The 27,489-nt window shown below is 39.6% G+C and overlaps 1 protein-coding gene across 1 annotated transcript; it reads right to left on the reverse strand.

The window, feature by feature from the left end:
• Window positions 1–1,400: 1,400 nt before the first annotated feature.
• vwa5b1 (von Willebrand factor A domain containing 5B1) lies at window positions 1,401–27,489 on the reverse strand. The gene is made up of 22 exons (XM_044212053.1): window positions 27,109–27,489; window positions 24,189–24,345; window positions 23,827–23,988; window positions 23,128–23,347; window positions 22,755–22,909; window positions 21,625–21,756; window positions 20,109–20,233; window positions 18,331–18,507; window positions 17,089–17,199; window positions 16,706–16,908; window positions 15,258–15,372; window positions 14,850–15,035; window positions 14,461–14,662; window positions 12,872–13,071; window positions 11,052–11,298; window positions 9,596–9,889; window positions 8,787–8,924; window positions 7,412–7,546; window positions 6,719–6,790; window positions 6,161–6,230; window positions 5,149–5,272; window positions 1,401–4,233 (listed from the first exon to the last, which is right to left on the reverse strand). Exons 2-22 carry the CDS (start codon window positions 24,325–24,327, stop codon window positions 3,574–3,576), a joined length of 3,867 nt encoding a protein of 1,288 aa, XP_044067988.1. The 5' UTR covers window positions 24,328–24,345; window positions 27,109–27,489; the 3' UTR covers window positions 1,401–3,573.

Below are 27,489 nucleotides of genomic sequence, written 5' to 3' on the forward strand. Positions count from 1 at the left end.
TTCCAGACAAAGTACCACAGGGTTGCAGGTGAATGCAGCAAGGCGTAAAGTACATAGGAAATAAGAAAGAGAGAGAAAGTATGTTTCAGGTGAGCAGGTACTGAGGGAAGGTAGGTAGGTGGGTGCCATGCTAGTGGCCACTGTTGGCGATCATGAATAACAAAATGTGAACATCGACAGGGAGCCAGTTGTGAAAAGCACACTGACAAACTGTTTTTGGCTGATTGAAGACCAAATGTGCTGCCAAATGGAACATTTGAGGAGGTTTTACAGTACAGGCAGCCCTGCCAGAAGGGAGTTACAGTAGTCAAGGCGTGAGACGACCAGTGCCTGTACAACGAGTTGAGTGGCATACTCAGTCAGATATGACCTGATCCTTTGGATTGTTATATAGTGTAAAGCAACACGACCAAGTGACAGATGCACATAACATGCTCGGTGAAAGTTAATTGGTTCATGAATCACAATGCCCAGATTTCTTGCAGACTTTGTTGGAGAGTGAGGAGGAGCTGAGCTGGATACTGATGTTGTGCTGAACAGAATGGCATCGCCAAAAGTGGAAAAGTATCAGCTTATATTCTATATGCTTGGTGAAGTAGGGACTACTTTCAGGACTAGTTAGTAGACTACTGTCACTGCTAACCACTAGTCAGTCATAACATCTATCCTTTCTATTTTCTCTGCACTGTGATGTTTTCTCCCCCCTGGCATTTTGTTCTAAAGGTTGTATATATTTTCATTCAGTAGAGTTGTTGAAGGTGGGCAAAAAGCTAACTCATTAGCTTGGTCATTTACGGGATAAATTCACACACTTTAGACTCCTGTCCCACAACTGTCTGCAAATCATTCCTCTTTTGTAGAGCAGTTTTCAACAGAGGATGGTGCCACGTAGCTAATAAGCTACAATAGCTTCCTCCATTTTCAACTCTTCGGCTCTCTGTTGCCTCACAGGTCAGCACTGTTAAGTCGGCTTGACGACACATTTGAGTGTCAAAGTTCACCAAATGTGAATTTGACGCATACATTTGTGCTGATCTACTTTGACCCTGTAAGCAAGTCCACTAATTGCAGCAATTCCATTGAAATTAATTGATTTCGCTGCGAAATTTTGCTATTTTAAATGCTGGTGTGACCAGGCCTTTAGAGGGATTGAGTTGAAGGTGGTGCTCCGTCATCCATTTTGAGATAACGGTGAGGCAGGCTTTTAGATCAACTTTTAGACAGTGGGGTCATCTGGCAGGAAAGAAAGGCAGAGCTGGGTATCATCGCGTAGCTAGCAAAAAACATGTAGGCGGATAATCACACCCAGAAATGGGTGTATATAAAGGGGTCCAAGCATCGATCCTTGAGGTACCCCTTTTTGTTAGTAGTGGAACAATAATAGCTATAGAACTTGTGCCTTTGATTGTAGAGTTATTTTATTACATGCACCTGCAGAGCAGATCATAGCATCGACAGTTATAAAGACACTACAGAAGCTTTCAACAGCCTCAAACAGTCAACAATCATTTATAAAGGCACACACAGCAAGTTGAAAGATACTGCACTATACAACTGACCCAGTACAGAAAAAATACAACTTAAAACAATTACAGCTGCACTTACTGCAATTACAGCACAAAAAATATTAATATATGACATCTACTGTATTTCTCATTTCAGAGAGCAAAATTCTGCGCTAAGGGCTGCAATGTGGCAATTCAGTCATTAAACTTCATAACATAAACACCTGTGTTCATGCAGAAGGATTTATGTAACTCAGCCTGAGTGAAAAAAATGAATAAATACCTGAGTAAAACAACACTGTAATGGAATAAGAAAGAGGAAAATCAACACTGAAAGATGCCTACATAGGCCACACACAGATTCAAGAACATTTAAGAAAGAAAGAAGGGTAGCTACTGTATATTTGATGAAAAAGAACCAATCATTACCCACAGTGATTAAACTGGAGTGAACAGATCTACATTTTCTGCCAACTTTAAACCTTGGTTAGGCACTTGCGGTAAATGAGCTGTGAGCATGACAGAACTGGCAGGGCCCTTCCTCTCTGATTCCCAGAGCAGGACAGTTGATCGTGGCCCATATTCCTCAGGACTGGGTTGCATCAGCTGTGAGTAAATCCATTACTAAGTTTGTGTGTATTGTCCTTCATAAGTTCTAATGAACTACTAGCTAGTTTCAAGCTAATATTTGCAGCATTAAAACTTGAGGAATGTCTTAGCTGATAAAGACTTCAGTAATGTGTAAATCGGTTACTAGGAAATGTCTTGAGAGCCGTCCAATAGAGCTGAGCTATTAAGCATTTTTGGCATAGTGGCCGCACCGGATATTGCATTTTTTTTTTTTTTAAAGATTATTTTTTGGGGCATCTGATTACACTAACCTAAGCCATTTAGTCTCATATTATTAGCATAATCAAGTTTGGACTGTATCCCATTACCTCTGTTTCAGTCTGAACTGGTAATATATTAGCAAGCTGATGTTAGCGTTGTCAGTTGGTCAGTTGCACCTGGCAGTTACGGAGTGTAAATATTTAGTAACAACTAATCTCTACGTAAGAACAAGTTTGTCTGGTGCAACCCCTTTTAAATTACTGAGGCATAAATATCCACTTACATAGTGAACACTTAGCTTATAACTAGGTTAATTTTGAACTTGCAAACAGATGGTGCAACCGACTCCGGGTCTGTTACTCTCTCCAAATCAAAAAACTAATGCATGATCAAAGCCTCTACTCTAAGACATATACTGTGTATATACAGTATATATATATGTATACTCAGATAAGTGAAAAAATATAAACTGTATGCATCGTTAAATAATAAACAGTAAATAACATGCTAGTGGGATACACATTCATAGATTCCCACCAAAGCCACTTTTTTTAACCAAATCTTAACATACAGTATATTTTATATTTTCTTTAGCGTTTTGCATATTTTTCTGTCTCTGCTATAATCAATCTGCAAAAATGGCAAATATTAACAACACTGCAATGGTAACAGGCATTAAAAAAGACAGGCAGGCAGTACTGCTAGCAAGTACCCAGATGTTGTCATATAACATTTTTTCCACAATACAGTCAATTCAGAAAATGCTGTAAAGATGTATAAACAGTGTGTGTCAATCAGTTAAACCATTTTCTCTGACAATTGTTTTGCAGCATTATCCCCATAACATCAATATGATGACAGTAAGAGCTTTTCTTAGATGTTGACAGTCAGTGATCCAGCATGCTACTAATTTCACACTGACATTCTTCTCCATGAAACTCAAATCTGTGGCATAACTCTGATTAGATCCCCTGCTAACAGGGATTCAGCTACAGTATATGGCACCAGCGAGGTAATAGCTTGCACATAGTGCCTCTGAAGAGCCTGTGATATGTTTGGAGGAACAGCACACAAACAGAAGAAAATACACGTTGTTCACAACTGCAACAGCAAAATCAGACTCCAGAGGACATACTGCTGAACAGAGAATAGTACAGCCTCAGTTAGCATAGTATCATTTGGAATAGTACTGGAGTACTTTCAGTGGTTTGTATTTTCAGTCTTGGATTAGCAGGCCTTAGACACTGTTAGGGTGGTAACAGAGCATGTTCAGTTGCAGGTTTTCATCCCAGTGTCTGAGGATGATGAAGAGCTGGTTGGCAGCAGCCTTGACGGAGGCTAAGTCTCGGCCTTCTGGGATGTCCTGCGCACTCAACCACATGCTGGCCTTGGCGGCTACCATTTCCCACTCTATGAAATAACTGGCAGAGCTGTGCTCCAGCCAGGCGAGGGCCACAGCCGTGGCCCACACCATGCTCTCTGGATCCAGGATCCTCTTTAGCACACCGCTGGGCAATACTGTTTCCATGCCCCCTGACCCAGAGCCCCGTCCACTGTCCACCTGGGAGTGTGGGGAGATCTGGGGCTCAGCAGCGGTGGATGGACTGGCTAATGAGGAAGGACCAACATCCATCCAGGCACTCCTGGACAGATGAGAAGGGCTCTGTACTCTTACAGTGTGCTCTGCAGGTTGCTGATATGTTTCTGGCTCACACGGTGATCTGCGTCCGTCGTCGGCACTTTCAGTACGGCGGCCGCTGGAGTGAGACAGGTGACCCAGACTAGTGCGGTGGCTGTTGAAGGGGGACGTCCACTTTAGCTTGTCCATGGGCACGTTAATGGCATCACACAGAGCTGTGTCCAGGGGAAATGCACCACTAGCCAACTGCAACAACAACTGTGCAGAAGGAAATAAGGTTTACAACCTTTAATCAGCAGTGTAGTGGTACTTGTAGAGGAGGAGGGGGTGCATATAAGCCCCTGAAATGTGTGTTTTTTTATGCATGACAAACAATAAAATGAGAAGTGAGGAAGAACCTGATCAACTGATTTAAGTGCATCCTGTTCTTCTGCACTGCATACTGTAACAACAGTCTTCTATGGTTCATCGTTTACTGCTCTAATCAGCAGCTGGGCATGAAGTGCCTTGCTATAGGATACCTCTATGGCCGTTGGTAAAGAAAGGGAAAATCATTTTGGGGGCAGCTATTCTGATCATTTTTGACAGATGTATTTTTTCATTGAATTTGAAAAGTGATAAATAATACATGAACAAGGTGGTATGCACAGCATAATTAGAGCCTCCCTCAAGGTCTTGGTGGTTTCAGGGAGGGGAGGGTCAGAGTATGGTCTCATAATATTACAGTAAGCCTGGACACTGCTTTAGGCCCCCAAGCAAAGGTTTGAATTATAGAGGATTGTTCTATCACTGGCAATGTCTTATGCTAGGCAGAAAAATTAAGACAATGCTCAGAAAAACAGGATTTATAGTTTTCTTTTACATCAATTTTGAAAGAAAAAAAAACAATAAAAATTGTTGCATGGTTTTCAGTTTAAGATTATACAATCCTTCCATGGTCAGTTATGGATAAAATCAATAGTGAAATATATAGTGAATCTTGTGGTATATATTGTTTACATACTTCACGACGTAGCTCTCTGGACTATTCAAAACAGCTTAGAACTACTGCTTATTGTTCCCATGAACTCTAACATTCATCTGTTTAGACAAATCTACAGTCAGTTCAAATGAGTGTCCATCAAAAAACCTGCAGGTTGACAGAGTATTCACATGTATAGATTTGCTACCCACCAGAGGAATGTAGTCTTTGTTCTCGTTGTCACTCTCTCCAATTGAATCCCCGGACTTGCTGTGAGATCGACACATGAATCCTTTGGCAGCCCGAGTCAGGAGACGAGTCCTGCTGAGGGCCAACCTTAAAGAGGACAGGGAGAAGCATCCACTATTGGATTTAATCTACTGCTTCTACGAGGATAGGGAAAGCAATTGTTTCTCTTGATTATTCTTGGTACATCTGTAGATGTTCATATAATACTTACTACAATACTTTGGTTTATGACCAAATATCTGCAAACGTAACAACATTCCCATGAGCCTCAGCTGTAAGTTATTTTGTGTTTAGTGCTAATTAGCGAATGTTAGCATGCTAACACACTAAACTAAGATGGTGAACATGGTAAACATTATACCTGCATGCTAACATGCTACTGTTAGCATTTAGCTCAAAGCACCGCTGTGCCTAAAGGGGCCAGTATACTCCATCAGAAGTGATTGTCAGATGGCGATGGCTGCGTCAATCTCTGTAACTTTCCAAAACCGACAATCCAACATTCAGACTCACTTCACGCAGCAATTGGCCAGGTGTGTGGAGGTGAGAAAATAAGCAGGGTTTGAACTCTCTCCAGCTCTCTCCAAGAGAGACTGTCTGCAAATGTGCACCATTAATCTCATACTTAAGCACTTATGGCATCTGGCCCCTTCTTTGATGGCCAGCTTTTCATCCTGCCTTCGCCTTCTAAGTACAGCCTCACAGAGCCGCTAGCATGGCTGTAGACTCTTATTGTTATTTTTAAAAAGGAGAAGAAATTGTCATTCAAGGTCATGGAAAAGTCCCAGTATTGTCCTGATACATTAACCTCAAGACAGCATACTCTAAAAGTCAAAATCAGCTGACAAAATTGGATAAAGATGAAGATGTTAAAAAGACCATCTGCCTTGTAAGGCTCAAGTCCCTGTGTTTGCTCATGCAGTGGTACCATAGCTACAGCACTTTTATGTAGCCAGCCAGGCTCCAAACACCCACCTGGCAGAAAAAAGGCTCTCCACCGATTTCTGTGATTGGTCAGAGGTCACAGACGGACTCCTTTGGGAGACTTGGAGACAGAGAGGCAGAGTTAGACAAGGGAAGGAGAGAGAGAAAGAAGCAGTGGCATTTTCACTTTTAGTTCTCAACATGAGTCTCACATAATAAACACGTAACACACACCCACTGAGATTTAACAGTGACAGCAGAGAACATGTATTCCAGCAGCTGTCTTTCCTCTGCAGGTGACACGTCTTCTTGTGTGTGTGTGTGTGTGTGTGTGTGTTTGTGCCTTCAGTATGTGCTCATTGGTTTTTTTAAAAGGTCCAGACAGCGTTTGTCAATACAAGCCACAAAATTGTGTCGACTTCTGTCATCACTTACAAGAAGAGGGACTAAAATGTCAATAATCTCATGTTTCACATTTGGAACAATCCAACAATGTTGCTCAGAAAGTGACAGGAGGCTGCCTGACAGTTTATGTCTAAGGTCTTTGTGGAGGACAATTGATGAGATGCAGCAAATTCACTGACCGGTTGATGTGTTTCACTCACTTACCCTCCGTGAAGCTACATCTCTCCCAGCTGGAGGAGGTGGGGGTGCTGCATGGAGAGACACCATCCTCTCCACCTAAGACAATGATCAAAAAGATTGAAAATCAACTGTCAGCTGTCCTTATTTTTGTTTAAATTCTTTACAAAATCATTCCCTCTTTCTTCCATAAAACCTAACTAGACATTGTTGTTTTAAAAAAGCAACTCATCTGCATCTGTGCCCACTGTGCACCTCTTTTTTAACTGGCAGTGCCGAGCAGATGCTCAAGCAGTGTGCTAGTCTTAGCTCCTGCTGTTGCTATGCCACCACTGAAAACCAATTTAAAATGTTGTGCCCTTTTGCTAAAGTTGAAGTATTTTTAATGTAAAGCAGCACGCAGCTTTCTGAGTGCTCAATATCTCATTGCTCCCAGTACCAGCGATGAAAGACTGCAACCTTTCCATTTAAAATAGACACATTTGAATAAATATAAATATATAAACATAAATCTTGAAAAATCTCATATCACCTTCTCCCCAAAGAATGATATTCCTTTGTGTACTCACTATTTTCATTCTCAATAAAAGATGCCTTCTACCTTTCTCTGTAGCTCTTATCTGTATTTCTTGTTGGTTAGTGGTCTAGAAATTAAAGCTACTTCTGCTGTTTATCTAGTTGGGATTGAAATATGAGCTAAATATATAAAATGCAGCCTACTGTTGGGCAGCAGGACATCTTCAGCTTCCTCAGACATGCCGCCAGATTGAGAGCGACCCAGTCCAATAGAGTACCCTCTGTTCTTCCTGCTCCCTGAACGAGAACTGGAATGTGAGCTCCTCTTCAGACCTTCACCTGAAAACAAAAGTAAATCGTTATTTTTAAGTAAGCAGATATAAGCAGTTTTAAAGCTGTCTGGGAAATGTGCTTATTTGCATTCTTGGCTGGGAGCAGTGAATTTCTGGAGTCTCTTCTGGTTGCCTGACAACCTCAAAGTAGTAGTTCAGCACATAACCCCCTGTAAAACTGTATTTTTACAGGGGGTTTAAACAAATTAAATATAACATGTTTAGGGCTGCAAATAATGATTATTTTCATTGTCGATTAATGTGTTGATTATATTCTCAGTAAATCGATTAATTAAAACTCTCAGAACCTCAAAAGTATTTCATTTAAAATTATATTAATTACAGAAAAGCAGCAAATCATCACATTCAAGAAACCTGAACCAGAGAATATTTGCCATTTTTGCTTGTTTAAACAGCTGTAATCATTAATCGATTATTAAACTTGTTGCCGATTAATTTTCTGACGATCGACAAATCTAAAAATGGAAATTAGTGAGGTTTAGAGTGCAGGTAGGGTGGATTTTTTTTTTACCTTTTGTACAGAGCCAGGCTAGCTGTTTCCCCCTGTTCCAAGACTTTATGCTAAGCTAAGCTACTGTAACTAGTTGTAGCTTCAGCTTTAACGAACAGAAACGAGAGTGGTATCAATCTTCTCATCTAACTTCTGGCAAGAAAGTTAATTACCATATTTCCCAAAATGTCAAATTATTCAATTAATGAGAACATAATTTTAAAGGCAGAATAAGTAGGATTTGTTGATTGCTGTTTGTAAACACAAGATTCAAAGTTGCTCGCTAAGTTTTTTATATAGTACCGACCTCACAGCCTGCACGCTGTCATTGGCTGGGGGCTACACGCCACTGCCCAAAGGTTGACGCCCAGAAACGTCCCGAGCACAGCAAAGTAATAAGAAACTAAGAAAATACAGGCAGAGGGCAGCGTCTCTGCAGATACAGACACTGCCACACACTTCTAGTGGGTCATAAGTGATGATTGAGAGGGATTATTTTTGTATACGTCTATATATTGTTTTTTAGGAAAATCCTACTTATTCTGCCTTTAATGACACGATAGCATACTGTAGCACATTCAAGGTAACTTCATAGACTACACTCTCTGGCTTATAACTACTAAACTACAAACAAAAGAATTAATTAGTTCCAAGTTATGTTTGAGGATAATGTTCTGTTCAAACATGTTGATTGGTATAAGGACTTCTACACGTTAAATCCATATGACTTACTTACTGGGGTTTATGTACTCAATACATGTCTGCAAATACTCATTAGTGTCCAGGTCGATTGGAACAAACGCTGTGTATTTGCTCAATATATTGCAGGCCTTGCTGGTGTGAATAGCGTATAGCTGGTACTTCCTCCCAGAGCCTGTGAATTATAATAAGCATAAAATGATTATGTAACATATCGTAGGATTACATAATATTGAATAACATTATTCCAAACATACATAATTCATACATGAATCATACATGTAATGCAGCTTAAAGGAATAGTTTGACATTTTTGGAAATGCGCTTATTCACTTTCTTGCTGAGATTTAGATGAGAAGATCGATTCCACTCTCATATCTGTCCGTTAAATATGAAGCTACAGCCAGGAGACGGTTATCTTAGCTTGGGAGGAAACAGCTAGCCTGGCTCTGTCCAAAGGTAGATGAATCAACCTACCCTATCCCTTTGTTTAATCGAGCAGATTTTGTTAACCTTTGGACAGAGCCAGGCAGGTTTCCCCCGTTTCCAGTCTTTATGCTTAGCTAAGCTAATTGTCTCCTGGCTATAACTTCAAGCAGACAAATATGAGAGTGGTATCGATCTGCAAGAAAGCAAATAAGTGTATTTCCAAAAAAACTATTCCTCTAAAGCTGTACCTCTAAATTGTCAACACCTATGTGAAATAAACTGATAAGAGACAACAGCTAGATATCAAAATAGTCAGAAGTAGGCCTACTCCTGTTCTGTCTTTATAATCTTAAAATCCTTAAAATTTACTCAACTTCACCAAATCTTCCTATAAACACAAATCTCTGTAGAGCTCACCGTGCTCAATCTCGCACTCCTTATCCGCCATGTGCTCAAAGTCATGTATGATGGAGCGTCCAGCCAGGTGGTGGAAGGTCTCATTCCACAGCTCCTCATGAACCTTCTCCTCACGTTCCCGGCCGCTCAGGAAGGGCTCGATATCGAAGACGACCTCCCACTTTGCTGGTTTCCCACACAGCAGTCCAGACACCACAGCCTTGCAGTCACCTTTGTGCTGGTTGGCTGCACCCAGATCTGACGTTTGGGTCTCCTGTGGGGTTTCTGCTTGACATAATTGGTGTCCATAACCATCTGAAATATGACAGGAGCAAGGTTTAATTCCTGAATGTGCATTTTCATTTGTTGCTCAACATGTATTCAAATCCAACTGAAGCTTGTTACTTGCTACAGCTCATTTGCGATTGGATTTGTGTTAAATTAATTCATCACCTATGTTTCCAAAGCTCTATGTGTTCAGCCTGCTTAAATGGACCTCCAATAACTATTTTCTAAATTGCTTCCTCTTTTTTTCCTTATTCATCTCCTGATGAATTTAGGATGGATGTCATTTAAATCAATACTTAAGACACTTGTCACATCAGACTGAATAAATCCACTGTGGTCTTGAATTCAAGGACAAGTCCTTTTATTGCTTCAATTACTCTACAGTTAGTGTTGAGTAATTGTTGAGTTAGATGTGTTGGACCAGCATATCAGTGACTTCCTGGAGTCTCCACTGGTCGCCTTGCAAGCTTTCAGTGATGACAAGATCGATTCCACTCTCATATCTGTCCGAACAATATAAAGCTGGAGCCAAGAGACAGTTCGCTTAGCTTAGCATAAAGACTGGAAACAGGAGCAAACAGTGAGCCTGGCTTTGTCCAAAGGTTAAAAAATCTACCAGCCCTTCAAAAGCTCACTAATTAATACGTTATATCTTGTTTGTTTAATCTGTTCAGACTCCAGGAGGTCACTGGTCTTAGCCAAGAAAAAGTCCTGTGCATAACATAAAACCGCATAACTTGTAATTTTTACACTTTTTGTACAGATTAAACAAACAAGATATAACGTGTTAATTAGTGAGCTATTGAGGCGCTGGTAGGTTAATCTTGTTACCATTGGAGAGAGCCAGGCTGTAGCTTCATTTTGAACAGATGTAAGTGAGAGTGATATCGATTTTCTCGTCTACCTCTCGGTAAGAAAGCGAATAATCGTATTTCCTAAAATGTCAAACTATTCCTTTAAAGGAACAATCATAATGTCTGTGTAATTTCAAGCAAAGACCATCACTACTTTAAAACTTATGCCAACTTTAAAATGTTTAATTGCTTGTAGATGGGTTGATTCTTTTCTTTCCCTCACCAAAAACAAAAATATACAGATTAAATCCAACAACATTCATGGACATGCAGATATATTCAATAAATTCTTTGCATTTGTCAGTAAAACAGAATGGTTGTGCTTGTGGTCTCACCTGTATCTCCGACACTGCCAATAGATGGGCTGTCAGTGGACGATCTGGATCCATCTTCCCCAGCGGAGTTGCGAGCTGTAGGCGGCACGCTGATGCCGCTGAGCTGAGGGTTGTCCTGAGGCTGGGGATGGTAATGAAGCTCTGAGTTGGCTACCTGCTGCAGAAGTGGCTCCTGCTGAGGGAGCGGCCTGTGACAGCTGGCAGAACGCCCTCTGGAAGATGTGGCACATAGGCTCGCCAGCTGTGGCTGAAAGCAAAAGAAAGTGTGTGTTTTTATATTTAAAACACCCTGGTGCAATCATGTTTTAATAAGATATGGAACCTCATCTACTAATTGTTATTCTGGTCATTTCAGTGTGTTCACTCAAGGTCATATTTCATGGTGCTTTCAAGTGATGAGTGACATACAGACTCTTGACTATGTATTCAAAAGGAATATCACATAAAAAGCATTAAAAATAATAATAATAATAAAATAAAACTTTATTTATAGAGCACTTATCAAAACACAAGTACAAAGTGCTTCACAACAAGAGAAATAAAATACCACAGTGAATGATGAGATATAAAGAAATAAAATACACAAAAGCAATAAAATAAACAGTCAAATAAACAGCCAGTTCAGGTAAAATCAAAATACACTAAAAGAGCATAATTCTTAGGTGCAAAAAGTTGGACACTCAAGATTTGATGAAACTCATGCAAATCATCTATATTGCAAATAGGGCTGCAACTAACAATTATATTCAGTATTGATAAATTAGGTGATCATCTTCTTGTTTAATCCCTTATTTGTTTGGCTTGTAAAATGTCAGAAAATAGTGAAAAATCTCAGTTTCCTGAAGCCCAATTTGACATGATTCTCATTTTGTCTGACAAGAGACCAAAACCCAAACATATTCATTTTATTGTCACAGAAGACAAAGGAAAGCAGCAAATGCTCACAATTGAGAAGCTAGAACAAGGGAATGTTTGGCATTTATGCTTAAATTTAATATATAATTAATTTATCAAATAATAGAATACATTTTCAGTTGATCGACTAATTGATTATTCGACTAATTATTTCAGCTATAAAAGATGAATGAGATGATTTCTGCAGTATGATAAAATTATTCAAATGAATGTAACAGAGGTATTGTTTATCCTGTAAAAGCCTTCATCTTCTCAGCCCTCTTGCACAGGTTAATTTATATTACTTTAATTTATGTAGCATTACACAAACAAATAAATAAAAAGTTATAAAATGTAAATAAAACTATATTTACTTATAATTATTAGATATAGATTATTCATGGCATGAGTGCAATGGTTCAGCTGAATTCACAAGAGAAGTTATAATTTCTTCACAGCCCAGTGAATTCTGTTTAGTTATACTAGGATGCTCCCTGAGCAACATTCAAACCTAATTACCATTCATAAATTTTGCCCCTCATTACTGAGGAGAGCACATTAGTCTGTTCTTGATTATACTCCACAAGGGTCAGATGGCTGTTTAATCTGTCAACACAGTCTGAATACAAATATAATTTCCCCATATAATGACAATAGGACTACTGTATCATAACACAAAATAAGATTATCCTGCCTTTATAACCATAACAGTGGTTTATTTAATGTGCATATGTACTCAAACATACAACATGTGTATTATCAGTAAAGAAAGCTCAGTCTGGAAGCACTGGTTTGAGATCTGCGCGCTACAACTAAATTACAAACTGAGTCAGAAATAACTGCTGACCCATTTTACAAACTAAACCAGTGGAGATCATCTTAAAAGCAATCATCTGAATGTTACTCTTCACAGTGTGGGACCACACCTGGTAGTCGTTCCTCCACTGGGCCTCATGCTCAGGGCTCATCTGGCCTATCAGCTCCTGGACTTTGGCTCTCCTCAGTGGATTCTTTGCCACCACAGAGCTGGGATCACTGGGAGTGTAGACCTTCTTTGCCGGGTTGTAGTCTATTATCTGGTTGGTACTGTATGCACGCCTTCTTGGAGATGACTTAGAATCCAACCCTTTTATTCCAAAACAGAAATAGTCAACCCAAAAAGTTCAAAATAACAAATCCATGACACGGTCGTACAAATAATTGTTAGTTTCGACAACTTTGAATTACCAATTTCTAACTCAAGATTGGTAACAAAATAATGATTCCAAAGATGCCCAGTTCACCACAGTTTTTCTGTATTGGGGTCAGTTCTTTTCTGAATGGGGAATATCCACTGCCATGCACAAAGTGCATACAAAGATTTATTTTACATTTCCAAAAGTATAATTTTGTTCGGAATAAATAGAATAACTAGCTAGTTTGCATGTGCAATAACAACCACTATTGCAGATAAACAAAACTAGGAGTCTACAGCCACGCTAGCAGCTTTGTGAGACTGTACTCAGGCACAGTGATGAGCTAAATGCTAACATGTTCACACTGACAATGCTAACATGCTGATGTTTAGCAGGTAATATTTACCTTGTTAGCATGTTCATTTTTGCTAATTAGCACTAAACACAAAATACAGCTGAGGCTGATGGAAATTTCATTAGTTTAGCAGGTATTTGGTCATAAACCGAAGTATAATATATATCAAAATTTTGACCTGATGATGACACTAGATGAAAGTTTAGGGATTACCAAAGTTATTACAATTCATTCTGAGGGGGACATGAATGTCTGTACCAAATTTTGTGACAATCCATCCAATAATTGTCTGGACATTTTACTCAGAATCCCAAATGCGAACCTCAAGGTGGCGCTAGAGGAACAGTCAGGGAATCACCAAAGTCATTGGGATACATCAATTGGGAACCAGGATTGTCTGTACAAAATTTGCATGTCAATCCATCCATACACTAATTTATGTGTTACTTAACAGCCAACGTATACACCAATACCAATCTGCAATAAGCTAATATCGGCATATATATCTTTCTGGACAATTTATTGGTCTAGCTCTAATATCGACATTGTATTTGTTTCCAACAAATTACATTTGATAGCCCCATTGATAGGTAGTTTCATCTGAATGCCATAAGTAGTCCAGCCACCATCAATGTTCATCGACTTCCACTGGTCTTACAAATAGCCAGTAATTACAGAAGACTTTTCCATGCCTTTCTCTGACGTGGTGTACTTTTAAACTGGTTTTAAATCCTACCTTCATCCAAACAAAGAGCAGATACTTGGCAGCTTAATCAGGCCTTACTGTATATCTACATAGTATCTACTTGAGCTAACCTACATTGGATGGCCCTTTGGCTTGATAGGCAGTTCAGTTGTCCAGCCGTCATCAGTGTTAAAAAAAGACAAGTGGAACTAGTAATTAGAACACACAAATTAATTTAAGACTGTAATCTAAGAAATTGGAAATTCCCTCCTTTAGGATGCGTGTACCGTAGGTTCTTACCCACAGTGTCTTGCTCCATGGTGACAGGGCTGCTGTCTATCATGGAGTCCTGGTAGGTGTCATACAGAGGGCCAGAAAGTGCTTCCCTGTAGGACCCTTGACTGTCGACACCTGCCTTCACTGGGTCCTCTTCTTGAGAGTGGTAAAACACGGAGCTGGCTGACTCAGTGGAGTGCATCATGCTGTATCGCCTCCTCTTATCCTGTTGAGATTTTGAGTAGGTGACACATTGTATGTGACATACAAGTGGTTCTTCATAGTTAGCCCTTTTTATCTCCCTAGGAACACCTTTCAGAAGTAACGATCAAGTCATTCTGAAATATTCATAACACATAAAGTCATCCTGCATGCAGTCATTTGTTTCCTTTCAGCAGATGTCTTGCACTTACAGATTTGGGGTTGGCATGGTAGCGGGTGGTGTCACAAACCACACTGTAGCCAATCAGACTGTCCCCTGGAAACAGGAAGGTGTTGCCCACAGGGGACAGCAGCACTTCTTTGGTCTCAGGAAAAAGCCATTCGATGGAAATGTCACTAAGTACTGGAGACATAGTTTTCTTCAGGGACTTTATCATCTGTGGAGCAAAAATAAGCTGACTAAAATAGACTTTCACATATAAAATACAGCTTCTCCCTGACCAGTACATAAAGCGAATGGAGTCTCTGAGATATGATTTCCTAATTGGTATCAGTGGCAGACACTCAGGGCTTTCGAAACCACTGCATAATGGCTCTCCAGTGGCCCTCAGAATAGCCGGCTGTCGTTAGGCGTGATACACAAAGCTGGAAATGAGTACCTTGGGCTGCAGCCTCTCTCCATCGGCCAGGAACTCTGCTGTTCCTTTGGAAACTGTTGCCAGCCCCTGCACCAGCCTCCTGCAAGCACTCTGTCCTATGCCAAACGTAAAACATCTGCACAAACACATTAAAACACTGCAGCTCCATGGACAGATCGAGAGATTTATGCATGATAACAGGTGTCTTCTCAGGATGTGCACGCATTTCGCAGACATATAAACTATAAACAATCTAATTTGTCAAACATAGATTTACGGTAAAAAAGAGCCGAACAGGAAATTATCTTTCATGGTGGAGGGTTGAGACATGCCTGCTGCTTCTCAGAGTTCTCCGGGGAGGTTGGCTGATGCTTTATTTTACCATTTTTATTCTGTTTTTCACAGAGGGATGAGCTGGCTAATTTCATTGCATCAGATATGTCCCTTTGCATTTTTAATGAGATCAAAGAGTGCAGATTAAACGGAAATGTCATCCTCTACATTGTTAAAAACCTAACATGGATTTTCAGAACAGAGATTCATTGTTGTTTGGTCTTGTCTCTGACTGGCTGCCCTATTTTGTAAGCATAGTGTGATAATGGCCCAGGAAGTGTCAATGAATTGGCCAAGCTCCGTGTACCTAATGCAATCATCTGGGGGCAGTCATCCATTAAAAGGGGGAAGACAAAAGTCAATTATTTCCAGAGTGACTCAGGAAAGGGATTCACAGCGTGAGACTTAGATGAAGGCTGCAAAATGAAATGATTTCCCAGTATACTGTAGATCTATTGTGCCTTCGGCGCTCACTCTCAGTTGACAGTGTTCACAGCCTTCAGGGAGCATTTTTATTTCCTTAGCTACTAGACATAGCTTTAAAACAATGTTGTTCTTTTTTTTAACTAAAATCAACACTGCACAAATGCCGCCCCTCTGACAGATTCTTTGTAGTGATATACTGTATATCATGTTTGACACTGACACGACATTCAATGCACATTCCCGGATTTCATTTTGAGAGGATTATAGCTCCATAATCAGGTGTTCCATTTAAACTCCTGACAATCCCTGCATGTGATTTTATGCTATCCGTGAGTGGTTCTTTTGGTATTTGTATAATGGGCATAAACAAAAGATACATACAGTAGCTCTCTCTGCCAGTGCTGTTCAGTGGCTGTTAATATGCTTATGCATATCCTTTAACTCTTAAAAACCAAGCAGCTACCTCAAACACATATTCATGTCAGTGTGAGTAGTATGTATTGTAATGTCTGCAGGTACAAATCACATTTAGCATTAAATGGGTCATTTTGTAATGTGTTTAGAGGCCAAAACAGTTTTGACAGAGGTGCCCATTGGACAATAATGACAATATCCCTAACAATGTCACTCATTATTGATCTTTTTCCCTTATTCTAACATTCAGAATAGAGCTCACTTATCTGCCTAAGTGCGTTGACAGTAATACTTGCCTGATGTAGCGTGCATGGCTGCGGACCAGCTCGATAACTTTGCCAGTGTTGCTGACGGCCCCGTCAGTGAGCAAGAAGAGTAGGCGGGGGTGTCCGCTGAACATCGGCTGCCTCAGGATCCAATTGAGCGGTGCCAAGATGTTGGTACCCCCCATGTCAGCTCTGATCTTCCTAATATATTCACAAGCCAGGGCCAGGGCTTCCTGAGTTGTGAAGATGAGAAGGAGAAAAGATAAACTGTGGTTTCCTGAGTTGCAGTATCTTATGATTGCTTTGGCTCAGTTAACACAAATGCTATGCTCTCATAGCACAGAAAATGTACATGACATCTGTATAAAATTAGGTAATTCATCATGCAGCAATGTATTGCAAAATTGCTTTACCTCCTCATAGTTCTGGCTGGTTGTGAATAGTGATTTGAATGTAGAGCCGAAGCCTATGATGTTAAAAAGGCAGCCTGGCACAAGGCTCTTGAGAATCACCACCATGGCATCCTGAGAGAGAGGCAGAGAGCAGATTAAGTTCATGTCCAGAAAATAAAACAGAACAAAGACTTTGGAAATAAAAGGCAAAAGCCTTGTGCTGATTAGGTGCTTAATGATCTGTTGAACTATTTGATCATTTCCACTGCAAGACGACTACATCTGTTGATGTGTTTTTGAATGGAAGCATGGTACTCTACACAGCTGTCATTGCTGCACAGCAGATTTTCTCAAGGAGAGGAGTGAGTGGCATCACGCAGTGTCATTTCATCCATCACTGCCTCTTTTACAGTAGAGGAGCTGTTTCAAGAGGAATACCATTTATCTCAACCATCATTCAGGTGAAGAGCACAAATACCACATCAGCCAGAAAATCAATAATAAATTGCCTGCTCAACTATATTGACAAAGAAAAAATTCAATATGTAATTAAATTTTAGAGATATTTTTAAAGGTTTCCCTGAAAGATCAGTGGTAAATAGTCATTACATCACTGTCCTGGCCTTAAGCCCACACTCTGTAGAATCGGACACATCCAAAAAAAGCCTGAGTCACAGGGTAGGGTCAGTGCACAAGCAGCCAACCAATGTACAAACATATTAAAAACATGTAAGCCTTGATCGATTACAAATGATCCTGAGTCGGCTCTGTAGGTATTGAAGAAACATCACGTCAAGTCTGATAAGGCCTATAAGACTTGTTGTCTAAAACCTAGCAATTGGAAGACATTTGGTGAATAGTGAATGATTTGACTGATCAATATCCTTGTGTATGTGCCCTTCACACAGCTGGCTAACCGACTAAGACTGCAGAATTAGCATGGCTGTGAGCCTAGAGAGCAATTATATAGCCTCTAATAACATAGCATATGTTTTGATGCATCAGCTTTCAATTTAATCTCTTTAAAGACTTGTAGCTATATATTGATGTTATATTAATGTTTTTGGTGTTGACTATAACACGTTTCAACAATTCAGTGTAATCTGCAAATATCATTTAAGAAAAACCCAACTTTAAACTGGTGATGATGTGCAGTATATCACAATTTATATGTACAGTAAATCGGTGTGTGCCTTAATGTATGTTTGCATCTGCATCTATACAAGAAATGGAACATCCCACACCACACTGAGATTAGAATACCTTCACACGGTTGATGTTAACCCCGCTCATGCTGCCGCTGCGGTCAATGAGGAAGATAAACTCGCCGTGAACCTTCCTCAGGTCTGAGCTGATAGACTTGAGGTCAGGGCAAAAGTTCAACATGACTACAGGGTTGTGGAGGATGTCCTTATGGAGTCGCCTGTGAATGATATCTACCTGTAATACAGAGGAATCAAAATCAAAAAGCATAAATTATGGGGGAATTGGCACAATGAGAAAATAGGGCTTTCTATGAACATCAGGATTTAATTGAGCACTTAAAGAAGACAAAAAAAGATGATCAGGTCGATAGACAGAGCCCAGCAATTACTGTAGACGTGCAGGAAATTCTAGGCAGAACGTAGCAAGCCTTTGAAGTGTTTCTGTAGAAACCCATTTTTATGGCTAAGTGCTCTCTCTCCTCATGTTTAGGTCTGCTGATCACTTAACAACCTCATCATAGCAGAGATGTTAATGGACACATACATCTATCAGCTATTCTATCAACTAGGCAGGTTGAAAAATAATAGTGCTAAATTGGTATAAACATTAACTTGTATCCTACTACAAAGACAAAACACAGTACTGTAACTAGTCAAAACTGAATCTGTTTCACCATATAAAAAATTATTGTACCATAGAAATGCATAATGTCTAAGGAAACGGCATGTAAAATTTGCCTTTAACATTACTTGTTAGCTCTCAAGTGAAAGCTAGCTAGCTGGTAGCCACAGCTAGCCTTTGCTAAAGCTAAAACTAGATTTGCTCACTGATTTTTCCCTAGCTGTTATTTCATCCATCTTGCTGAAACACATCTTGATAATTTCTTATTCCACATAACTAATTTAGGTAACTAAGTCAAATCATGATGGAGAAAAAAACAGATAGTTAAACTTCTGCTAAAGCTAACTAGCTTAACTGAGCAGCAGTAACTAGTAGATTTCATGTGGTTTTTGTGTGGTTAAATCACATATAATGTATTAAATGGTAAATATGTTTGTTACATTATTTCAATAGAAATATTGTCGTGTATGTTATATACTCCAGTATATGGAGTATATATTATAGTAGATGGACAGACAGACACCTTGAAAAACATGACATATATTTATGTTGATGATACATTTAATTCCTATGAACTATGGACTGTAAATTATCAACATTTACTTAAACAAACTAGTCAAAATGGACAAAAAAGCTGAAAGAACACATTTTATTTGTGTGCAGCATTTCCCATTGAATTCTGCATTTTAATCCAAAGACAGTATTATTTTTAGTATTATGTAAGTTGTATGGCAATGATTTGTTTGGGTAAAATAATGATAGTGAAGGCATTTGTATCTGCCAGCCTGAAAACGTTAAACCCTTTTTTTTCCTCAAATTCACTATAGGCTAATTACTGCTCTCTGCCTTGAAGGCGGTGGCCCAGAGTAGAAAATTCACTCTCCATAACTCTCCACATTTAATGAAACTTACAGAGGGTGGACAGTGTCAATCCAATCCAACTATTGAGACTGTGTCAGACAGGAGCTGATCCAACCCTATAATAATTTTGAAACTATATTGCATGATATCATGGTATTGGACTGCATTATATTGTTAGATATAACAAAACAATGTGACATCATTGCAGCTTCACAAAAATAATATTTGTTTCAGGGCATTTTTCATGATATTGCACTACTGTGTTGTCTTTACCATTCTCCTCAAAACGATATTGGTATGATAGTGTTGCCATCAGTTAAGGTACATGGTGCAGATGTTGATGACACACTCACTTTCCTCTCATTGCTGGAGTCCTTCTTGGTGGCCTTGATGAAATCACTCCGGCCATGAAGATACTCATCATACTCTTCCTGCGTCATGTCTCCATTCTCAATGAGAACATGTGGCAGATGAGGCTCTACAGTTGGTCAGGACATAGACATGATATTACAGACAGATTATAAAGCAGATGGACAATGCCTGAAATTGACACCAGGTAGCAGCACAGGGTGGGGGAGCGTGGTAATCAGTAGTGCAGAATTATTCCCATATTAATGTGAGAATGAAGAGAGAATGATGATTGCATATAAAGATGCTGTATCACAGCTGGGTCTCAAGAAAACAAAATAAGCTCAGAGAGTTGAGTGTATCCTTGATTTTGGATTGTTATTTGTCTTCAGTGCAGGGTATCTGCAGGTCTTTACAAAGCATTGATTTCAGTTTTCTCAAAAAGGCCTCAGATTAAAAGGCTTACATTTTATTTGCAGGCATTAACATTAGTCTTTTTGTGTGTGATTTTAGCTAAAACTGGCTGGAAAATCCCCAGACCTCTGACTTTATGTAAAATTCATATGTGGACTTTAAATTAATTAGTTAGTTACTTTGCTGCTCATCCAGGTCCAGGTCAAGTGTAAAGATTAATTAGGATATTGTTGGGAATTATTGTTATATACTGCTAGGAAGTACTGACAAAAATTTGACATAAATGCCATAAAGTCATGCACTTGGTGAAAAACTCTAGGCCTTATCATCCCTTCGGGTTTTCATTGATATCTTTCACACTTTGGCCGGTTTGACTACGAAACAGGTATTAAATGGCATCCTATGTAGTATTAAAAATGTCTTTAAAAGTCTAAAATTTAACTTGGTGAACCCTGCAGAAACCCTGTACGAATTTTTGTGACACAGCCATGTTTCGGGCTATTAATCAACCAAGCTGATAATGAAAATAGACTGCTTTTTTCTGTTACATTTGTTATAACACATATGCATGCCTGTAAAGCAGCTCAGTTTCCTCCATCTCTCTGCTTGAACTGAGCATCCATGTTGTGATTGAAACTGCAGCACCAGTCTGAGCTGAATTAAATTGCCCAGCACTGGCAGCAGGTCTGTTTGTGAACAAAGCCTTCATAAGAGGCCTATTGGATCAGCAAGGCCGGGGCTCATTCCTGCCTCTGGGAGACAACTGGCCAACACATACAGTAGGTCAAGATGGCAATGAGAGAGAGACGAGAGCACAGGAAAAAAAAAACCTGACGCTGCACACCCACACAATGGAGTCTGACTGCGCTGGCATGTCATACATTAACAACGGGAGGACAATTTTTTTCCTGATGAGGCACTCACACACACACAAAGTGAGGTGGTGAAACACCTCGCAATGGATCTGATTATAAGCTAACACAAAATATGCTGTAAAAGAAGGTGGACAGAGCTGAAGTAAACAATGTCAAAATATTGTACTTGAGAGGGGAGGAAAGACTAATTGCAGGGCCGTGCTATGAGTGAGTTTTGAAGCTGTAGACCTACCGCTGGGGTAGATGAGGATTTTGACAGGACAGTCATAAGTGTACTTGTCTGCCAGAGTGATGACAACGCTGGTGGCAGAGCGGGCCAGAGGGTCTGCATCAGCTCGGATAGCATGAGACGGGCTCTCTACACCTACACAGAGCAACAACAACAGCAGAGCAAAAAAACTGTGGCTCCACCTCCAGTAATAACAGTAATAACACACCAGCAGGTCCCACTGAAATTACTCACATTTGTACTCACAAGAGCACAACTTTCCAAAATATTTAAAAAGCAAAACAACTTGTGTACAGTTTAAGCCCCATGAAGAATTAACAAACCAGCAATTATGAATTATAATGTGAGAATTTTCATGATGCTCAAATCAATCAAGTTGCCAAGTTTAATGGAATAGTTCGACATTTTGGAAAATACACTTATTAAATACGCTCTCTTGCCAAAAGATTTATGGGAACATCAATACCACTCTCATAGGATGAATATTACCATTACCTCCAAAGTCTTCTAATCAACACGTGGGGTTATGTGCCGGACTATTGACTGCTCCCGGCCAAGACATAGTCCAACACATAACCCCCATAAAACCACAACTCAGTGGTTTTTTACAATTTGTTTTTTGTACAGATTTTTGTACAGATTAAACAAATTAGATATAAAGTGATAATTAGTGATCTTCATATGTGCTGGTTCCTTTGGACAGAGGCAGGCTAGCTGTTTCTCCCTGTTTTCTCCCTGCTTCATATCAAATGGACAAACATGGGAGTGTAATCAATCTTCTCATCTAACTCACGGCAAGAAAGCAAATTAGCGTATTTCCAAAATGTCGAATAATTCCTTTAACAAGTTTAGTGTTGCTCACTAATGTTCCCAATAGCCAACTAAAAAAGAACATTTAGCAATGTGTGATTGTAAAACACACACACATACGCGTAACTTTAAACACACAAAAAAGAACAGTGCTTTTTTTCCTTTTCTGCATTTTATTGCAGGATGCATCACAAATACAACTTGTTATTGCAGAAGCTTTCGAGGAGCACTGAAGTGCAATGCTTGATTACTGTTGACAAGTGGATTTGCCCTAAGAGAATATATCTATCAAATATGTCACTAGTAGTGGTTAATTCTCTAACCTGCGAGGAGATAGGGAGCCCGGATCTCCAGCTGGAAGTTAAACTCATAGTCCATGGAGTTGATGGCCTCCTCCTCCAGCAGTGAAGCCAACCACAGCTGAGGGGAGCTGGGAGTTTGATCATGAGGACTTGAGGCACAAGAATGCCTGTCCCGCCTAAAAGTAGAAAAGCATAACTATATTAAAATGGAGCCATCTTAAATGAACATGTAAAATGTCAGTATAGTCAGTTTCCATCCATATCAATACAAATTTGGGGCCTAAAAATCCAGTTTACTGTGCCAAATTCAACTTTAGAATACATAAATTTGAACACAACATGTAACATGCTGTAATATCAACAAGATAGTGGCTTTTATATTGTTTTTTCTTACGTTCTGGAGAAGTTTGGAGATAGTCCCTGCTCCTCGTTGATGGTCCTCTGTACCCGGGGTGTACACACCGGTGGGGATGAGACCCTGATGCCGCCGCTGGGCAGGGTGGAGAGCTCAGAGGAGGTACTAACCAGAATATGGACCGTCTCCATGGGAGGGATGATCCCAAGGTTAACCACTAACACTGTCCTCTCCAAATCCTCATCCATCACTACGTGTCCTGTAACACCAGACTAGATTAGTAAACAACCACATTTTTAAAATTTACCACAATCTATATGACTCTCAAGGCGTCCAAGCTAGTGTAAATCTGTCCGGAAACTGCCAATAGTTATCTTTGATGCCTTAAATATCTGCTCATTCATTGTAGACTCATTTAAGCACTTTTTTTATCTTGATGAATTTCTTCTTTGATTTCATCCTTGATTTTCTTTAATCTTGTCTAAAATAGATGTCACTCCTGCACCTCTAATTGGGAGCTACAGTACTAAGTACAGAACTTTCAAAAGGATTGTCCTCATAGTTGATTCTGCAGAAGGTACTTCTACTCCTTTGTTTAAGTGAAGTACCATGCTGTAATGTTATTATTATATCACAATCCTCTGATACCATTATATTGTATTACTTCACTTGTATCTACCTAAACCTAACCCAAAAATACTGTCCATCTGATGAAAATGTGTTATGTGTTAATCTTACCGCTGCCACTCTGGAGGCCTCCATTAGATGTGTTGCAGCAATCAAGATAACAGTCGTCAATTTTTGCCTTGTCTTTGATTTGCAGTGTTATAATCTGACTGGCTATCATAGACTCGAACCCCACAACAATGGAATTTTCCTCCAGTGGATAAATGAACATCCCTAAAAGGCAGTAGGAGAGAAAAGAAAAACAGAAATAAGGGCATGAACCAGAGGCAGCAAACAAGCAATTATACATATTCAGTCGATAATAGTGAATTTTACAAGAGTGTGTTTCAGACCATAAGATAAATTAGTTGAAAGTGGCTAGCGTTCATATAACTGAAGAAAACAAATTAGTCTCCTGTAGTGTACACACTCACCCTCAATTGCATGATCCTCAATATTTTCGTAGGTCATAGAGGCTGTCATGGCCAGAGTATAACCCCTGACACAGGAAGTGATGTCAGAGACACTGAGGGGCAGAGCGCTCCGATTCTCCTTGTTAATGAGTCCAGGCATGGTGCTGGTTTTAGGATTCTGGTTTGTTGCCACATGTCAAAAAAAGTTTTTGAAAAAACAACTCATTAGATAATGATACTTTATGTCAGAAACAAAAGGTGACACCGGCATAGTATTCAACAGTAAATAAAAGGGGCATTATGAAATAAATAAACACATGAATAAATTGTGTGAAATATATAACTGAAACAAGAAATTGTGAAATGACTGAAGAAATTATTATAACTCAACTCATTATTCTGAAATGTTTTTTCATTATTCTTATTGAAATAATAACAGTTTTATTGGATGTAATTATCATTTCACAGATACCCTTATTCACTCTTTAAGCTTGCAAGCTCAACAACTGCTACCAAATGTAACCAGTTAGCAAGAGCAACAGCAATGCACTATATAAATAAAATTGAATTGAAATGAATGTCAAAGTTAGGCAGTTATTCTGAATCAACCTGCTGCTGTAAATAAACACAGTACATCTTCTTTTATTTATTTATGCTCATGCTACCTACCTAGCTAGCTAACTAGCTAGGCCAGTTTGTGAGCTTGGATTATTACTCTGCATGGAAGTGAAGAGCCAGTGTTAGCACTGTTAGGTTGCTTCTGTTGGCTTGCGCAATCACAAAGATTTTTGCTCTTCACAGGGTTGTGTGTCTTTCTCTGAGGAACATCTTTTAGAAAACACAGCCGAGGTAACTCTGAATTAACTAGCTAACGTTAGCGGCTGCTGTTAACACTGGTTCTTCACTTTGATGTTATTGAGTTAATAATCCAAGGTCACAACCCCGCCTAGTTAGTTAGCCAGCTAGATAGGTGTGCAGCCTTGTTATGCTTAATAATTAAAAGGTGATATTAGTTTTTGTGTCTGTTTTTTTACAGAACCAGCTAGATAGTTGATTCAGAATTATTTTGGCATTGTTTTTGCTCTAGCTAACAGGAGCTAACTGGTTAAATTTGGTAGCAGTTGTTGAGCTTGCTTGCTTAAGAGGCACGGGGCATCAACACCACTGTCATGAAAAGATGACATTATGAAGTGGTATTAAATAAAAGTGTTATTGGGGAAAATGCCATTATGTAATAAAAACAGACTTGAAAAAGGGCATTTTGAAATTTAAAAAATCTAACATTGTTTCATTTAGGCTATATATGTTACACAATTTAGTCATGTGATTCATTCTATAATTGCATATGTATTTATTTAATGTTGAACATATTGGGGCTCAATCGCAGAATGCCTTTCTTTTCCCTCCTTTTTACCACTTTTGTTACCCAGAAAACACACAGCAGGGTCTCATTACAGACTCCGGAAACAGCTATCTAGATGTCAGTTCAGTGCAGCAGGTTTTATAGATATTCCAACCTCAATAAAGTTCAACAATATGATATAAAACCAAGGAGCCTTAGGATGGGTGACACAGGTACTTTGAGCATTTGAGATAAAGGTCACAGCAATAAAACTAATTTAAGGTGGCATCATCATTACAAAAAAATAGTATTCAGTGCCGTGTGAGGTGAAAACTTGAGATACATCTACATAAATGCTCAGGGAAGAATCAGCGCTGCTAATTATGTAAGATATACAGTAAAATTATCTGTTGCTTCGGGGCTGTGCTTCATTGTTAATGTCGTCTCCTCCACCAGCAATCTTGCTTATGTGTTGTCAAGGGTCTGTGTCTGCTGCACGACCAGAGCCCCAGCACAAGCTTGATAGGAAGTGTTATGACGAAAGCAATTTCCATAGAGACAGCTCTGCTTGCTTGCTTGCTTGTTTGCTTGCAGACTGACCATTAACATCTCTAAAGTGTGCCTTTATTTGTGATACTGTGACTGATTGCATTTAAAACACCAATCCATCTCTTTCCTTCCCACAAACCACAAAATCATATTCACTTAGAAGGTTCAACTAGTATCCACAGAGACAACCTTCACGCTCCCTGGCTACAAAAGAAGTCCTTCAGAATCAATAACACATTCGATCAGTCTTTCTAATAGTCAAACCGGGGTTTTAGGCACCACATGGTTATATATGGAGAGGAAAAGGTCAAACAGATGTAATCACAGACTGTGTAGCTGTCTGTCTCAACAGTGCCATCATGTGTCCATTCAACCACAGATTGAGAAGCGTTCTCTTACTCCCTCTGTAGAACCAATCTCCTCCTACAGGTGAATAAAATAAAGAAAATTCGAGCACAGCTGGACTGCAAACTCCCAATCCCAATTCTTGCAACATAGATACAGACACTGAACATCAATACAATATTACAAATTAATGTGAAATTAAAGATCTATATACTAAATAAGTTAACATTATGCTTTTTAAAAATAAATTTCCACTACCTGCATGGCAGGTGTCTGTTTTTTTCAAGGCATTCTTTTCTTTACGGTCTTTCAGCTTATAGTAATTAGTGTTAAAAGTGGCAGTCCCAGGATGCTTCTCTCCTGGTTGGCTCAGTCAAATGAATCACCCTGCTTCCCTCCTGGGTTTACTAAAAGACCACCAAACCATCAACTCTCAACATTTTCTATCAACATTGCTACACTCCTCTGAACTCATTAGTGTCAAAACAGAGAGCAGATGCTGTGGTAACCACCTGTTGGAACACATTGTCTGGATATCTGGTTATAGTGTAAATCAAGATGCATCACCGGCAGTTTTAATCATCTGACTGGTCGACCTTTTCTTCATTTCAAACAAATGACAGGGATGTTTAATATATGCATCATCAGAGAGACACACTGCGGCATTAAAATGCTTCTGAAATGATCACAGTATCATTATCTTACCTTTCATTTGTGTCAGCTGGCTATGCAGCGAGGATCTCTCTGTCAGAAGTCCACTTATCAGGAAAGATATCCTCCTCCTCTCCGACCTCTCTCAGCTCTCCTTTTTTGTTCTCTCTCTGTGGCGTAGAGGGAATAGGAGTGCTGTCACAGGTGGCAGAAGCTACAGATGAAGCGGCCACATTGTTAGTTAGATGTACAATGCAAAGAAAGGAAAGGTAGGAGCTGCTGCAGCAGCAGTTCAATCAAGCACAGCAACATGTGGTTGCAAAAACTGTTGCATTTATTCTCCTCCCCCTCTTCTTCCTCCTCCTCCTCCCTGTGGATGCTGGAGTTGGAGCGTTTTTAGAGATAGTGAGGGGCTGAGACAGTGGGTCCAGTGCT

The sequence above is a fragment of the Siniperca chuatsi genome, linkage group LG10 (genome assembly GCF_020085105.1).
Source record: "Siniperca chuatsi isolate FFG_IHB_CAS linkage group LG10, ASM2008510v1, whole genome shotgun sequence".
NCBI classification, from domain to species: domain Eukaryota; kingdom Metazoa; phylum Chordata; class Actinopteri; order Centrarchiformes; family Sinipercidae; genus Siniperca; species Siniperca chuatsi.